The following is an 18,013-nucleotide window of genomic DNA, read 5'->3' as shown; positions in this document are numbered from 1 at the left end:
ATATTTAGAAATGAAAATATACAGACTATGGATAGTTTGTGGCTTAAATAAGGCACAAAACCGAAAGTGAGGTACATTGTGGTCAGGGCCTAGGCAAGGAATACAGTACGAATGAAAATCTTTGAGGTATTTGCTTTCCACAAGAAATGCAATTTACATTTACTGACATCGGTTTAGAGCAAGAAAAAAGGTTTCCCCAATGTGGTACTTAACTTTTAGTTGCAGACTTCGGTTCTGAAACTTGAAAATTTCAGGAGTCGGCCAACCAGCACTTGCGAACTGCTTCTGCTTCGGGCACCGCATGACAAGCAAGACTGATGTAATGGCATCGGCTGCATGTTTTATACCCCTGACAACCTGAAGCCAAGGAAAAGACGGCAAGCGACGCAGGACCCAAGACTTTGTTAATCAGGCCTACTAAGGGCTACTTCAAGCACGTAACCCAAATGTGATGATTGCAACAGTGAAACACGAAGAACATCAATTAATAGAAAATGTAGAGGGAGTGGTTATAATTTTATTTGGTCTCCAGGGAGCAGGCTCAATGGAATCTGGGTTTTCACATACCCGCCGAAAGATCAAACCTACGAGCTCATCAGTGGGCGGAGTCACCCAGGAGGTAAATGGCCAGGAACCTAGGCAACCAGATACACAGATTCCTCAGGTGAAAGATTGCTGGACTGCCAGCCACCCTCTGTTTCAGAATCTCCCCAAAGGAACATCCTCAGGGGGTGACCATGGGGATTCCTTCCCCTTATCGAGGTTAGTATCCTCGATGACTGACCCCTCTGTGGAGTCCAAATGCTTCTTGCAGTCTCTTCCTACAGACCTACTCAGTGGGGTAGTCTAGGGAGATATCGGAAGAGTCAGGGTACTCAGACGGGTAATTATCCTGGTGCCAGAGGTAATGTTGTCCCTGTGGAACACTGTGGTAAGAGGAGGAAAGCAGGGTAACTTGCTGGGATTGTGGATCGAAGGGGGGAGGTGAAATTAGATACAGAGGCAGCTACAGCCCTCTCCAAAGCCTCAAAAGCCGATTGCTCCTGAATGGACAAAGACTTCCGCTCCGACATGCCATGCTTTCGGGATGGGATCCCCTCCAGTCCGGAAGGCAGTCGGCAAGGAGTTGACGCTGGAATCAAGCTCACCTTTACTGAAGCCCTGAGGCACGACTGCTTTGAAGACCTGGGAGTTGAGCGCATTCCAGGTCTGCAAGTTTAAGTATGGCTCCAAAAACTCTCCGGCTCCAAAGAAGCCGACTAACACTGAATAAAAACATGATCAGAGGATGAGGACATCTTTGGAGCAGAGCTGAAAGGTACCAGGCTTATCAGATCTGACTGTTCCGAAGCTTGCCCTTTAGCCCGAGGAGGAAAAGGGGGAGAGGATGTTTAGACAGACCTGGCACCAAGTGTCTTGGAGGACATCTTGATGCCCTGCACCCACAAAATCTACTGCACCATCCATTCCACATAATCTTCAGTAAGGCTCCTGGCTGAATGGGAAGAACCAGATGGGGGACCTTGGTCTTGATAAGAAGGTAGACAGCACACTCAATGGAACCGGATCAAAGGTTGGAGAGTACTGTGTTCTCAGTAAAGTTAAGATAGGCTTAAATGGACTAGTTCTTGAATCAGGCATTAACGGATCTGATCTATCTTTACTAGATAGGATCAGAGCCAAAAACGTCTGATCCAACAGGGTAGAGATCAGTGCTGAAGGCTACAATCATATCGGACTCCCCAGACTTTGGAAACTGACATTTGCAGTTTTGGCTCCAAAGTGTCAGTCGGTGCAGAAGAGGGTCTCTTTTCCTTTATCGGAGGATTTAGAGGAAATGTGAAGCTGGGCTCGCATGAGCTGATCTCATCTTTGTGGAAATAAAGTCAAATCGGACTAATCCGGAAATAGCCTCCCCAAAGGCTGAAGGCAACACGCCCTTCAAGATGAGCTTTTTTCTTTCCACTAAAGCTCGATGATTAAAGGATTGGTAGAACTCACAATCCACTTGCAATTGAAGGGGGCCAAGACTATATACACAGACTGAGTTGATTACAGGGATCTTGGGTCAGCACTTTGTGCATTTATTTGAAGCCAGCAGGTTTCTTGTTTCTTCACCATAAAGCAAGGAAAAGGAAAAGGCAGAGAATCCACTCACACAGAGAAACGAAAGAGAATTTTTTTTCCTTCAATTAAAATAGAAAGAAGCAGAGAGGAGAGAGCTATTAACAATAGTAGTTAATGATGTACCTTTAGGGAAGTAACCTATAAAAACTGTTACTGGAGGAAAGTTAAAGGGAATGGGAAAGACTAAATCAAAGTAACTTAATTAAAAACAGTTACTGTAAAGAATGGGCTACAAACTATAAGGGACAGACAGAAAAGACAAACTACACTAAAAAGTGAAAAGGAGACTAGAGAGGAAAAAGTTCTTATAGGACCTAATAACCAAGAGCTAGCTGATCAGACCAAGTCTCTGCAAAGCAGCAAATGAGATGAGGTAATGGGGAGAGATGCTTTGTGGGTAAGGGGGTATCCAAGAGCTTTTTGGTTGCCTTGAGCTTGCTAACGGCCAAGTGGGATCCAATGGATCTGATCTGGACCCATATAGGAGGATGAGATGAAAAACTGACAATATCAGATGTTATATGGTTTGATTACTTGTATGTAAATCTAAGTTTGCCTATGTTACAAGTGATAACTCAAAGGTGAAAATGCTTCTAGCTTAATGAATCAACACTCAAATGAAATCTCAAAACATGCAATTTACACCCCTTCCCATAGAAATATTGCAATATGCAAGTGCAGAACATCAATACCATCCCTATTACGGTTTAAATCAATTAACTGATTCATCTCCTTCCGCCACCTGGTCAGCCTCCATAAATTCATTTGTGCCCAGAGGGAGGGGAAACAGTACTGCAAGGTACTCTGCACCTCATTCCACCTTGCAAACACTTTCTAACTGGAATAAAATTTGATCACTTTCTATCCATTATAAGCAAAATAGTTCTTTTCTGCAAATACACTTGTCAGACTATCAAAACCTTTCCCATTGCCACATTAACATCTTTTTGTTGGTTTGTTCCTATCTTCACTATTAGTCTTGGCTGCTTTTTTAAACACTTACTGGATCAAACAGGATGTGCATAATCTGTTAATCTGTACTGGTGTATGACACCAGTCTGACTGCTAATAGTGGTCTTCTTAAAGCTTATACAGTCGGTTCCTTCCAGCTTCTCAGGGAAAGCCGAGGGCCTTAGAAATAGTCTAACCTTCCATAACAACGTTTTTTTTTTTTGGAACAGCTCCTCTTGAGATGCCTGTTTTCTGCCAGTCTTTCCTTAATTTCCATTGCGGGCTTAAACAGCTTGAACATACATCCAGAATGTTTTTTTCTCTTACTTGATTTTATGTACTCCACCAGTGCCCAACTTAAACATCTCCTGGTTTCTCTGGGATTTTTTTTTTTCCGTAATTTTGGAAGTTATATCTCGCACCTACAACACACTGCTCTGTTCCTACCAAGTTTCTGCAGAGTCTTTGCCCTGCAGAACTTTCAAGTTTTCCTCTTTCTTCATTTTACCTTTATTGGATTTTTTCTCAACTGATATCCAGAGTAATTTTTAGCCAGGATCCAAACTTAAGTAAAACTGAGTGCTTTTACTGCCTTTTTGCCACAATTACTGATATTTCTTCTAGGAAAGCTGCAGTTAACATGCTTCTCAACTGGATCCCACCTTGGAAGTCATTGCATAGTAAACAACCTTTGTTCTTACAGTACTGTTAGTGTTAGGCAATTAATATAATTCAGACAAATTAAAATTACTGTTCTGGCAATGTCCTGGATTACCTTCTCTTCAGCAACCTGTATCAGCTGTTTCTTTGCCTTCTCAACATCTTCTGCTGGTCCCCTGATGGTAACAGTGTCACTTCCAGAGCCTTCGGTAGGGAAATGGATGTGTACACCTCCACATTCTTCCATGAGTGAGCGTACAAAGCGACCCTTGGAGCCAATCAAAGAATTGTGCAACTTGGCTGGAATGGAGACTTCAACCTCTGTGATGTTGGCCTATAAAAAAACACAAAAAATCCAACCACAATAAGTACAAAAAATATGAAAACTAATCAAGATACCATAAGGACAGTGTCCTTACCTTGCTACTCTTGTATACAATATTGCAAATGTATACTTCCTGTAAAACAGGAACAGAAATGTTTTTGGTTTTCATTTTTTTTTACTGACAAAGAAAAAAAGATGTTAGGAGTGACCACATTTACATACAAAAAGGTTGCTTTGGAGGCACGCATCACTTAGGAAGAGAAAATCAGCAGTGTAACAACTTTTCTGCTCCATTAACACCAGTCATTGTTTGGAAGTAGAAAGGCAGGCCAGACAACTGATGGTGCCACTGCTGCAGTACTCCATATAAAAATAATGGAGCACCTTTTTAATGAGAAATTCGCAGTTAAAACACAATACAGTAAATGATAATGTAACAAGGCACACAAGTAAAAATATATGAATTCTCAAACATACAAAGAAGTAACCTACAACTGGTTAAAGACTCCTTCTCTTGCAAACCCTATCTCATCTTTCTTGTATTCCCTATGACTGATGCACACCACCTTACAGGTGCACTCCATGGCATCAAATGCGTACTCAGGACAGTATGCTCAGCCCATGTTACTACATTTGACGCTCAGTAAGGAAACTGAGCCAGTAACACTGAAAGCATACAAGGATATACTCAAGCATATGTACTGTAAAATGTACTGGTAATTCTGAATGCTGTAAAGGAGAAAAGTCTTTGTAAAAGGGGAGGAGCAAATTTCATAAAAACTAATTTATGGGAATACATGCAGTACAGTGTTTAGGAGCAGGGTTTAAGGGAAGGCAGAACTGAGCAATTTATGTAAGAGTGTGAATATTTAATTCATCCTTTGTTGGCCAGATTAGTCCCACTAAGCTAGTGACCTCTCTTCCGGAGAGGCCCGAGGTAGTATCTACACTACCAAGGGAAATTTGGCCAGAGTACATGGGAACTTCCACTTTTCAACAGGGGCAGTGGGAGCTTTTATATCCTCCAGAGCTATAACCAACTCAGGCAGATGGAACCTTGACTTAGCTTTTCATCCACAGGACAGCACAGTCAGGAGTACAGCATCCCTTTATGCCACACTAGTGTCAGTACTGGAAATTAATCCATGCACCAGGTGTGGGAATAGAAGAGACAGCCTTCTGATCTTCAAAGCACCAAAGGCAAGTGTGTTACCTGTTGTGCCATTAACACTAAGTGAAAATTATTAAAATGGAAACTGACATGTATACTGCATGACAAAACTGAAACTACCAAGGAATGCTTTTTCTATTGACGCATGTAAACCTGTTATAATTAGTGTGATGACTTAATATGGACAGATGCATTAAAAAAAGGTAAATAAATGTATACTTTATCCATTTGCAGGAAACTACCTGCAGCCATTCTGGTTAACTGTTGGGAAGACTGAGCAAACCTAAACCTGCTAAAGGCTACAAGCTGAAAGCAAGGGTGGACGCCTGCCAAAAGAAGCTACATTGTGGAATAAAATGTCAAAGCAATAATACTTGGTGAATGTATGAAAAGACCAAATGGCCATGACGCAAAGCCTGCAGAGATACCTTTAGTAGATACGTGAAGTAGTTGTGCCCCTAACAAACTGGCTTTTGACAACAGTATGTTACAGTGGGCAAGCAGCTAGCTGACTGCCAAGGAATGCATTTGACCATCAACCTGGACAAGTTTTGCTTACTAATTGCCAGCTCATCCTGAAAGGATACATTTTGCTCACTAACTGCCAGCTCCTTCCTACAGCAAAGGAAACAAATACAGGTTTGACTACACACACCAGCGCCTCAGATGCTTAAGTGGTGTTATTCTTGTAACAATTCCTTATCTATTTTGGAAATTTGCCTCTACCAAGTGTTAACCTTCTGGTCAGACTTCTACACTTCTCCAATATGGTGCGGCACTCCACAAGTAACTTCTTTTTTAGTGGAATAGGCATTAGCAAGTGTGACTAGTTATAGGGGAAAAAATACAATGGTCTCCAATCTCCAACCTGTAAAACCCCTGGGGACAAAGTGGTTGCTTCTTCCTACCAAAAAATTCTCTGAATTAGTCTAAAAAATGACTGGGGGTTGGTGGGATCACAGGCCAAGTCCTCAGACTTGGTGGTGTACTGACCCACCCCAATGCCCACTCAGAGCAAACAGCAGTGATAAGAGACGTCAGCCGATGCCATTTTTCAGATCTTTATTGCCCTTGCTATAGCTGGGTACAAAACGTCAGCACCAAAGCCAACTGGACCAGATAACAGCTCCCTAGTGGGGAAGCAAGATGGAAGGTGTAGATAAAGGACTGGGAGTGGGTGCCACTACCATCTCTGCTACAAGGAATACAGTGGGGAGAGTGAACAGGGGGTTAAGATAGATGGTAGTTAATTTACTTCAACATTAAAGGTACAGTCTTAACAGAACTGTCTTCTGTTTACTGTCATATTTACTACTGCAGATAAGATACGAAACATACAGAGAGAGTGGTTAGCATCCGTAAATCATGAGATCAGATCCTGTTGGACACAGAGGCGAATCCTGCTCTGGAACAGATTATCCTTGAACTGTAGTGTCTTGAAGCTGAACATAAGTCCAAGCTGCTGCCTTCAGACTAGCCAGTGTGGTGACTCCATACAAAGGCAATGGTGGCTGCAGTGGCCTCCAATATGCCCCACCAGATCAGCTTTGCCATGAATTGTCTAGCAATACAAAATGCAACGAATAAACCATTTAGAAAGAGTGCTTTGTCTTTTTACTGGTTTCTGTACATTCCGTTTTGCAAAGAAAAACGGATCAGTTTTTCCAAATTCTTTAGTCCTGTACAAATAAAATTTGTCCATACACATCAAGGGAATGAAGGGTCAACTTCTCTATTCTGTGGGAATAGAAAGACAATAAGCAAGCAGAAGGCAGAGTTAAGGGACAGCTCAGAAACTATCTCAGGCATGAAAGAAGGGTTAGTATAAAGCAATATATCTTTGCAAACAGTAGGCTGGAGATCAGGGATTTTCACAGAGATAACAGACACCAAGAAAATACTACCTCCAAGAGAGAAACTGGAAAGCAACCAAAGTAGATTGTTCAAATGGTGCCAGAGTCAACTCTTCTAAAACTAGTTAAAATCATATGACAGAAAAACATCCATTCTTGGAGGTCAAGATGCAGGACCTCTTGAGTACCTGCTTAATAGGCCTTGAGTACAAGGGTGGGTCCATGGGTCTGGCAGGCTGAAACAGAAGCGTGCATGTCTGTCAAAGGACAGATTCCAATACCATAATCACTTTAGGTTTTTGCATCTATGATCCTGAACTCGCACCAAAAGGAGGAATCTTCTCCATTTAAGACTTCCTTCTGTATGGCTTCTTACCCTCTAGAATAATCTTAATCATGTCCTCAATATACGAGCCTACCTGGAATCAGTGTGTTAAAGCGTCCAAGCAGTCAGTTTCAGCATGGCCAAGTTTTGGGGGGTGCAGAGGGGACCCTGTAAAACCTGCATGCTGAGACAGCACGTTCCATTTTTCTCCTGTCAGATGTGCAGGGGAAGAAAATTACAGTTGTTTACACTTACCATAAATGCAGATATTGCAGTGTATTCACTGTTGCAGTCATTACATTTGGGTAATCCTCCAGGCAGGTGGCCCTCAGCCAGTCTGAATTCCCAAGTCTTGGGTCCTGCGTCGCCCCTTCCCTGACATCAGGTCGTCAGGGGTATAAAAGAAGCAGCTGACACCATTTTCTTCAATTTTTCTTGCCCCAGATGTCAGGTGCCCCCAAAAAGGGTAGCCAAACTTTATATATATATATATATATACATATATATATATACATATATATACATATATATATATGTATATATATATATGTATATATATATATATATATATATATACATATATATATATATACATATATATATATACATATATATACATATATATATATATATATATATATATATATATATATTCAGAAATACAATATAAATTTTGCCTTAATCTATAAGCAAATACACCACATAGGTAGTATAAATCAGACAAGGAAAGATAAGATCCAAAAAAAGGGGGGAAGGCAGGTGGGTAACCTGGACTGAAACAGTGAGCTGAGGTGGTTACAGCTCTGGTGGAATAAGGCCTCATGCCCTTAGGCACTGGCTTGCCATGGTGTAAGTAGCAGAACAGATTGCGGTGGCCTAATCACTTAGAAATAGTCTGCTTTGAGACAGGCTTCCCTTGTGATCCTGCAGCATATACCACTAGTAATTGCTCAGTCTTCCTGAAAGCTTTGGTTCTGTTCAAGTAGAACCTAAGCTGTGTACATCCAAAGAATGCAGAATTCTCTCCCCCTTGTTCTGTGGATTTGGGTAAAAGGTTGGCAGATGGATGGCTTGGTTAAGAGCCACACTGGACACTACTTTAGGCATAAATGTTGGGTTTGTCCTCAGGGAGACCCTGTCTGGATGAAAAATGATGAAAGGTTCCACAGCCATGAGCGCCTGTAGCTCTGAAACAGGTCTTGCAGAATTGCTAAGAGCAGAGCTGTTTTCCATGATAACTTCATATCAGCCGTAGCAGCTGGCTCAAAAGGAGGCAGTGTGAGCTTTTCCAAGACATAGCTGTGGTCCCATGCAGGTATTGGTAGTCTCCCTGGGGGCCTTAAATTTTTGGCTCCTCTGAGGTACTGCCTTAATAAAGAGTGAGGAAAAAAAGTGGTGGCTCTGTATTGTAATGAGCCAAAATGGCAGAGGCATGAATTTTAATTGATGAAAAAGATAGGCCTTTGTCCAGCATCTCAGTCAAGTATTGCAAAATCTGAGGAATATTTGGTACTGCTGTATCAGTCCCTTGTGCCTGGTTCCAGGCAAAGAATCTCTTCCATTTTCCAGCACAACACTTTCTAGTACTAGGCCTTCTGGCTTCCAGAATGACATCCATCACAGCTTTACTGAGTGGTGTTTTTTGTATGACTACATTATCCACCATGCTGCCAAGTTTAATGTCCTGAGTTGGCTGTGCATGATCTGATTGTTTTGCTGGGACAGTAGTCGAGGTATTTGAGGTAAGGTCCAAGCTGGGTATAGAGATAAGTTCCTTGGTATTGGATACCAGTACTGGCGTGGCCAATCTGGGGCAATCAGCATTACCTTTGGCTTCTCCTGTCTGACCTTTAGGAGCACCTTGGGGAGGAGAGGCAGCAGAGGAAAGGCATATCCTGATAGTTCTTTCCAGCTGAAAGATAGGGCATCCACTTTCCATGCTTGTCTGTGATAAGTCCTTGTGCAGAATCTTTTTAGTTGGTAGTTGTGAGGGGACGCAAATAGATGTCCAGGCATCCCCATTTCCTTGTTATGCTGAAGACTTGTGGATCTAGCTTTCACTCGTGGGGATCCATGAGGTTTCTGCTTAGTTCATCTGCCAGAGTATTTTCCTTTCCTGGCAGGAATTGTGCCTGCAGATGTACTTGGTAAGTCAAAGCTGTCCCCAACAAGGGCATGGCTAGTCTGAAGAGGGGGTAAAGAATGTGTGCCACCCGGCTTGATTATATACCACATGACCGTGGTGTTGTCTGCACCAGTAGTTGTTCTGGTTGAAGTAGGTCCTTGAAGGCTGTCAGTGCATTTTGAACAGCTAACATCTCTTTTTGATTGATAAGTAGATGCATTTGGCTTGAGGACCATGTGCCCTGAATGCATCTTCTGCCATGTGGGTTCCCCAGGCACAGTCTGAGGCATCCGTTGATAGTGACTGCCTGGCTGGATGTAATGTGAATGGCTGTCCCTTGTTCTGGTGACAAGCCTTTGCCCACCATCGAAACTCCTGTTGCAGGCAGGGAATGAGAGTAATGACTGTTTCCAGGCTGTGGCAATGTTGAGTCCAAACACTTTTTAGGTACCATTGAAGTTTCCTCATATGCAGTCTTGCATATGGAATTAGTAGGATTGAGGAGGCCATGAAGCCCAAAGCCTGCAGAATTTTTCTTTCAGATAACTGGGCCTTGGTTGCCAACATTTTGAAATAGGTAGTCAGTTGCCTTTGTTTGCCTGGCGTGAGATAAGCCATCTGGGCAGTTGTATTCAAGCTTGCACCCAGGAATATTATCTCTTGTGAGGGTACTAGTTTTGATTTCTTTTTGTTGATTGTGTACCCTAGGCATGTTAGAAGTCTTTTCACAAACGCCAGATGTTGAAGAATGTCCTTGTTCTCTGCTTGAATGAGACAGTCGCCCAAGTAAGGATATATTTATATTCCTCTGCCTGCTATTGAAGACTTCAGATCTGAAACTCAAACACGAAAAATCTCAGGAGTCTGCCGACCGGCACTTGCCAACTGCTTCGGGTACCGCGCGGCAAGAAAGACTGAAGAAAATGGTGTCTGCTGCTTCTTTTATACCCCCAACGACCTGACGTCAGGGAAGGGGCGACAGTGGCCGACGCAGGACCCAAAACTTTGGAATTCAGGCCGGTTGAGGGCAACCTACCAGCAGGATTACCCAAATGTAATGACTGCAACAGTGAAACACGAAAAACATCCAGTTTTGTCTTGGCCAGAAGGTTGTTTCTAGAATGACTCTGGCCTTTCCTTGATTTTTTTTTTTTTTTTTTTTTTTTTAAAGTACACTTGGTGTCAAGGGTATAGAAGGAAGTACAGAAATATCAGTCCAATTTAGACAGAAGGCATCTATTACAAGACTCAAGTTAATTTTCTACAGAACTGTATCTCAGATGCCTGTTTAAAGCACAGGCAAACCGATCTCTTACACTCCATAACCTGATGACATCCAGAAACACCCCTATTTAACATGCATTCACTGTCGTCTGCCTGAGACGTGCTTAGCCTGCCACTGAGTTTTGTTGAAAGGGGATGTAGGCTGCTATCAGACTCAGCCCCACACCTTGAGCTACTTCACAAGCTGCACTGCCAAACACAGAAGTTAATTTCTTGTTTATATACTGCATCACTGTGGTGTCATCTGGAGAACCCAACTCCATAATTATGTGCCTGAAAGTTTTCAGTGCTAAAATGACTGCCGCCATATTTTATATTTGTGTTTCTTCAACTTGCCATCCCATGATCCCTATATACTTGGGTAGTATCCACATGGTTTGCCAGGCTAGATCTAAGGAGACCATAGTGAGGGTCACAGCGAGTTAGGATACTGGAAAGGTATCCTTGATTTATTCTGCACTGTCCTGTCCACCAAGAGGTTTCTTTTCTAATGCAAGAAGGAAGTGGGATGTGTTCTCTAGGACCTGGATAAACTAAATTTGTTTCCCCAAAGTATCGGAGGATTCTTGTGTAATGTTAGCAGCACAATTAGTATACAGGATGCCATGCAAAAGTCTGGAGGAACTCCCTTACTTATATCTACTAAAAAAATATTTTGGAACTACAGTGTTAGGTGAGAAAAGTACAGTGTACCTAACATAAATGTAGATGTTAGAATGTACTCACTGTTGCAGTCATTACACTTGGGGTTTCCTGCTGGCAGGCTACCCGCAGTCAACCTGAATTCCAAAGTCCTGGTCCGGCGTCAGTTGCGGTCGCCTCTTCCCTGATGTCAGAGCGCCAGGGGGTATAAAAGATGCAGCCAACGCCATTTTCTTCAGTTTTCTTGCCCCAGATATCAGGTGCCTTCAAAAGGGTAGGCTAAAAAAATAGAAGTTATGTTCTTACCATAACGTTCCATGTTAGTTGTCTTCTCGCCTTCTTCTTGCTGGATGGGTTCGGAGCCGACCTCGGCTCCAACTCGGCCACTCTAAAAGCTCGAGAGCTGGTTCCACCGGCTCGAGGCTCCCCTTATATCCCACAATGCTAGGCGAGAGTTACCTCAGATCTCGTTTGTAAGCTAACCCCAGCTTATAATAGTAACAGTATAACTGTAAACAGAGTCCACCTCTAACAACAGGAAGAAAGAAGGGTGACCTACATCCTGAACCAGGAAATATGCACAACAGCATATGTCTAAGAAAGAGGTGGTAGAAAGAGAGGTCACAATCACAACTCCTCTAGGTCTGTCCAGGCCAGGGGGAAGGAGGGTGGGACACGAAGAAGGCGAGAAGAAGACAACTAACATGGAACGTTATGGTAAGAACATAACTTCTATATGTTAAGTTGTCTATCTCGCCTTCATTCTTGCTGGATGGGACCGTCCCTAGCACCTTGTCCCGGTGGCCTAATGGAACAGACTCCTGAGAACAGTGGAACCAAAGTTAGCTCTATGCCTAGAAGCTAAATCCAACTTATAATGAGAAATGAAAGTGTGAGGAGTAGCCCAAGTAGCCGCTGCACAAATGGTGTCAATAGGCAGTCTGTCTTGATAGGCTAAAGAAGTAGCCAAAGCTCTGGTGGAATGGGCCTTAGGTTTATTAGGCAGCTTTTGATGTCTAATTTCATATACAAGGGAAATCAAAGATGTTAGCCATCTGGATAATGATACCTTTGAAACTGAAAGTCCCTTTCTGCTTTCCGCATAGGAGACAAACAGCTGATCAGATTTTCTGAATTGTTTTGTTCTATCCAAGTAGTACCTCAATTGACGGTGAACATCCAGGCAGTGTAATTTTTGTTCAGACCTATTGCAGTATTCTGGAAAAAAAGACAGGTAGATCAATGCTTTGATTTAGATTTGACGTCGAGACCACCTTAGGCAAAAAGGACGGGTTAGTTCGTAAGGATACTCTGTCCTTATGAAACAAAAGATAAGGAGGACGACAGCTGAGTGCTTGAAGCTCTGAAACTCTTCTAGCTGATGTAATAGCTACCAGAAAAAGAGTCTTCCATGATAATAATTTTAAAGAACAGGAGACTGCAGGTTCGAAAGGGGGAAGAATCAAAGAAGCAAGAACTAAATTTAGGTCCCAAGGAGAATTTCTTATAGGAGGTCTGAGAAGAAAAACTCCTTTCAAAAAGGCTTTGCAAAGCTTGTGGGACATTAAGGCAGATTCAGAAATACCCACATGAAAGTTAGAAATAGCTGCCAATTGAACTTTAAGTGTAGAGGGAGATGAACCTGCATGGAAGAGTTCAGATAGAAAATCAAGGACTAATTGGATGGAAGCAGTGAAAGGATCTATGTCCTTTCCTTGAGCCCAATATGTGAAGCGTTTCCACTTACTCAAATAAATCTTCCGAGTGGAAGATTTATGGGAAGCTATCAAAATATCTCTAACAGAGTGAGATAACTGAGGAAGCCTGGCTAAGGTTGGAACTGGAGGAACCAAGCAGTGAGGTTCAGAGAGGGGAGGGAGCGATGAAACTGACCCGACTGATGGATCAAAATATCTGGAACTAGGTCCAGATTCCACGGTCGCTCCAAAAGAAAACGATGTAGAAAGGGGAACCACAGTTGCTGAGGCCAGTAAGGAGCAATGAGGATCAATGAGGCCTTCTGAGCGATAGCTTTGTGTATCACTTGAGAGATTAGTGGGAAGGGAGGAAATGCATACAGAAGTCCCCGGGGCCAAACTTGGACTAGAGCGTCTCTGCTGGGTTGGCCTGGTAAAGGGAATAGAGTGAAATATTCTCTGCACTTGCTGTTTTGGGGAGTAGCAAAAAGATCGCAGCAAGGCTGACCCCACTTGAGAAAAATTTCTCTCACTACAGAGTCTTTCAGAGACCACTCGTGAGGCATGAGGATAGCTCTGCTCAACTTGTCCGCAATTTGATTGGACTTTCCGGGATGTGCGTTGCTATCAGAAACCGCTGAGAAGAAATCGCCCATTGCCACAGTCTGAGTGCTTCTCGACACAGGGGGTATGACCTGGTTCCGCCTTGTTTGTTGATGTACCACACTACAGACATATTGTCTGCTTGGATTGCAATCGTTCCCAAGGGAAGAGAGTCTTGAAGGGCTTGCAACGCTAAAAGCACTGCTCTCATCTCCAGAACATTTATGTGCAAGTGGCATTCGCTTGGTTGCCATGTGCCCTGGACCGCCCTGCCCTGATAATGCCCCCCACCCGATCAGGGAGGCATCCGTTGTCAGAGTAGCAACCGGAGGGGTGGAACAAAGGGTCTTCCCAACAAGAGCTGAGGGGAAGACATCCACCACATGAGATGATTTTGCACGCTTGCGTGATCATAATGGTGTGAGACATTGGAAGTTGCTGGTATGACCATTGAGTAAAGAGCATCCATTGAAGGATCCGCATGTGGAATCTGGCTAATGGAAGCAGAGGTATGGCAGCTGCCATAATTCCCAACACTTTCAGAACTAACCTGGCTTTGATTCTGTTGTTGTTGAAAAGGAGTGATACCAGTTTGTGAATGTCTGTTATTCTCTGATGTGTTAGTCTCGCAGACATGTTTACTGTATCTAGATTTGCACCTATGTAGGTAATAGTACGACAAGGCGACAAAACAGACTTTTCGCAATTTATTGAAATACCCAGCTTTTGACAAATGCGAAAAGTGTAATCCCTGGCCATCAGAAGGAGATGCTTGGTGGGAGCTGTGAGGAGCCAGTCGTCCAAATATGGAAACACCTGGAATCCTTTGTCGTCTCAGGTGAGAAGCTACCACTGCCATGCATTTGGTAAACACCCAGGGGGCAGTGGTGAGACCAAAGGGCAGGGCCCTGAACTGAAAATGACTGGTTCCCAGCCTGAAGCGGAGGAATCTTCTGGAGCGCCTGTTCATTTTATGTGATAGTACGCATCCTGAAGGTCTATAGAGCACATCCAGTTTCCTTTGCCCAAAAGGGGAAGGATGGATTGCAGCGTGACCATCCGAAATCTTGTTTTCTTGACTGATCTGTTCAAGATACTGAGATCCAAAATTGGTCTCCAGTCCCCTGTTTTCTTTGGAACTAAAAAGAACCTTGAGTAGATTCCGGATCCTTGCTGGTCTGCTGGAACTGGCTGAATTGCTCTTTTTGCAAGCAGTTTTGAAATCTCCAAAACCGCTAGATCCCTTTGAGCGGTGGAACATCTGGAAGGGATTTTTGACTGATTTGGAATGCGAAGAAGGGGGATAGAATAGCCTTCGGAAATGATGGACTGTACCCATTTGTCTTGAGTCAGGGATAGCCAGGCTTCTGGGTACAGTGACAATCTTCCCCCGACTGCCTCCCAAGATGGGCAGTCGGGCAACACCTCAGGGATGCTGAAAGGGCTTGTCAGGGAAGGCTTCCCGATTGCCCTGGTTCTGCGGACCCCCCCTGCCCCTAGGGCGACGTCTACCATTGTTATTCCCGCCTCTGCCTCTGGCGGGGAAACGACTCTGTGCGTCAGGTGAAGTCCCTTGAGATTGTTTACGGAACCACATCTTTCCACCTTTCTGGCCTTTGGGGTAAGGCCTAGAAGGAGTAGAAAAACGGACTCAGACGGCAGAAAGGGTCTTGCCATCAGTTTCGCACCTAGTCAAGGTTTCTTTCACTTGAGGACCAAAGAGGGATGATCCATCAAACGGGGAGTTAGTGAAAGACGTCTTGAAGGGGTCCGCAAAATTGCATAGCCGCATCCAGGCATGCCTCCGTAAGGCCACACCTGTCCCTGTGGCTCTGCTCGCTCCATCAGCCGCATAAGAAAGAAGGCGCATGGAGGAGTTGGTTATGGAGTTAAGGGTAGCCAGCCGCGTGTTCATCTTATCTTGGAAACCCGCAGCTGTAGGGTCCTTTAACATTTCACTCGCTTCCTTGATCAAGTCCCTTTGAAGACGAGTAAAATGGCACAGGTAGTTCAGCGAACGCATGGTAAATGTCGCTGACGAGAACATCCGCTTCCCACCTGTCCATGGACCTAGATTCCTTGTTAGGTGGATGGACAGGTACTGAAGGATCAGCTAGCTCCTTCTTAGTGGCAGCAGCTACCACCATAGCATCCACAGAAACTCCTTTTGTTAAGAACTGTTTGTCTGCTGGTGCGTTATGAACTTGGAGGGTCTCCTGGGAGTGGGGTCCACTGAATCAGGAGCCGTCCATGCCTTCTTAGCAACCACCTGCATGAGGGGTCAAAGGGGGACACCCAGGAGGTGGAAGGACGAGAGCCAAACGCCTGAAGATACACAGATTCGTCCGCCGAAGGGTTGAGGGCTGGGCATAGTACCATCTGTTTCAGGATCTCCAGAATGTCTGCAAATGAGACATCTTCAGAAGGGGAACGGGGGGAACCCTCAGAATCATCCAAATCTGTGTCTGACGTGATGGACTCAGGTGAGTCAATGTGTTTCCTCTTACACTTCCTCTTCCGAGGGGGCTCTTCTGCCAAATCAGGAGAGGCCTCGGAAGAGGATGAAATCCCCACAGGGGGTTCCTGAGGAGCTGGCTCTCTGCGGTCCGGGATGAGGGAGTGAGTCGACTTAACCTGAGGCACTGTAGAGGGAGGGGTGAACGGAGCCGACTGTGGAGTAGAGCCAGGCTCTAACACACTCTGCATGACCTCGAATGCACCCCTGTCAGGCAGAGCCAGAGGTCCCCGCTCCGAGAAGCTAAGAACCCCCCTCGGCACCGACAGTGATGGCTCCGAGGCCGATGTCGGAGCCGAACTCACCAGCGCCGAAGCTCCGAGAGGGAGAGCGGGGTCGGACAAGGGTCCGATGCCACACCCCCTCGGAGCAGACGAGGGAAGTCCGGCGCCGAGATTCTTCCAAGGAAGAAATCGGAGCCGAAGACAATTGTATCGGCTCCGACGCTATCACAGTCTCAGTTCCGACGCGACCCGGCTCCGAGCTCAAGAGTCGAAGGAGGAATATATTGATGGACCGGGGCAGGCATCGACTGATGAGTCGGGCTCTGAAGCATCTGGGCCAGTGCCTCGGACTTAAGAAGTCGACTCACTACCCTCTGAAGGTCATGATCCGACAGCCTCGATGACCTAGAGGAGTGAGATCTTTGGCTCCGTTCAGACAGCAGGGGAGATCCTGGAGCCGAATGAACGGAGCCAAGAGATGGTGACCTGGACCTCTTCCTAGTTGTCGGCTCCGAAGGTCTGGTCGGAGCCGACAGGAACTTAATACCTCGGCTCCGGCCGAGCCGAGGAACCACAGAAACTGTGGACTGAGACTCATCGGCTCCAGCCGGAGCCGATGTAGGCAGAGGTTTAGAAACCTTAGGTCTCGGCTCAGTTGTCGGAGCCGAAGACCTAGATGCCTTAGAGGGCTTCCCAGTAGAAACAGAAAGGGAATCCTCTGGCTTGAGTAAGCCCCTTAAGATCAATTTATTTTTTCTTTCCTGCAGGACCCTGGGGCTGAAGCCATGGCACACAGCACAGGAGTCCTGCAGGCAAAGGTCCCAGACAGTAGACACAGAAGTGTGAGCGCCTGTCAGAGACATTTTCTGACAGCACGCATCACACTTCTTGAATCCGGAGACCTTTGCTTCCTTAGACATTTTTAAAAGGTGTAATCAAACACACTAATTACACCCTGTCAAATTTAAATTATAATAAAAACACTAACTAGGTTTTTAAAATAAAAATAATACACACACCCTAGGAAGAGAAAAGGCCAATAGGCCCAAGGGAAGAACCTAAAGTTCTTGAGGGAAAAAAACGGGAATTTTTTAGAAGGGGATAAAAATTTCTCTAAACTAAGGGAAATAAGTAAAAATATTAAAATTAAAGGGGTTTTAGACTAAATTACACAAGAAAAAGTCACTTACCAAGAACCGGTAGAAAACCAACCTCGATAGCTGTAGCGGCAAACGAGATCTGAGGTAACTGTCGCCTAGCATTGTGGGATATAAGGGGAGCCTCGAGCCGGTGGAACCAACTCTCGAGCTTTTAGAGTGGCAGTGGCAGGTCGGCTCCGAACCCATCCAGCAAGAATGAAGGCGAGATAGACAACTTAACATCATAGCTTATAAAAGCATGCACTAACAATACCATCTTCAAGCAAATACACCACATAGGTTGTATAGGATAGAGAAGTACAGATAAGTCCCAGCAAAGAAGGGGGGGTATGGTGGGTGGGTAACCTGGAC

At 44.6% G+C, this 18,013-nt stretch overlaps 1 protein-coding gene across 1 annotated transcript in view; it reads right to left on the bottom strand.

Annotated features, from left to right (window-relative positions):
• LOC122801243 (high density lipoprotein binding protein) overlaps window positions 1–18,013 on the bottom strand; it is a 1,918,659-nt gene that overhangs the window by 819,670 nt on the left and 1,080,976 nt on the right. The window contains exon 16 of the mRNA XM_044070795.1: window positions 3,854–4,072. Within this exon, the coding sequence (XP_043926730.1) occupies window positions 3,854–4,072 (219 nt within the window). The remainder of the gene's footprint in view (window positions 1–3,853; window positions 4,073–18,013) is intronic.

This window comes from Protopterus annectens, chromosome 4.part1 (genome assembly GCF_019279795.1).
Source record: "Protopterus annectens isolate FY-2018-M chromosome 4.part1, PAN1.0, whole genome shotgun sequence".
Taxonomy (NCBI): Eukaryota; Metazoa; Chordata; order Ceratodontiformes; family Protopteridae; genus Protopterus; species Protopterus annectens.
This window is presented reverse-complemented; position numbering and strand designations above follow the sequence as displayed.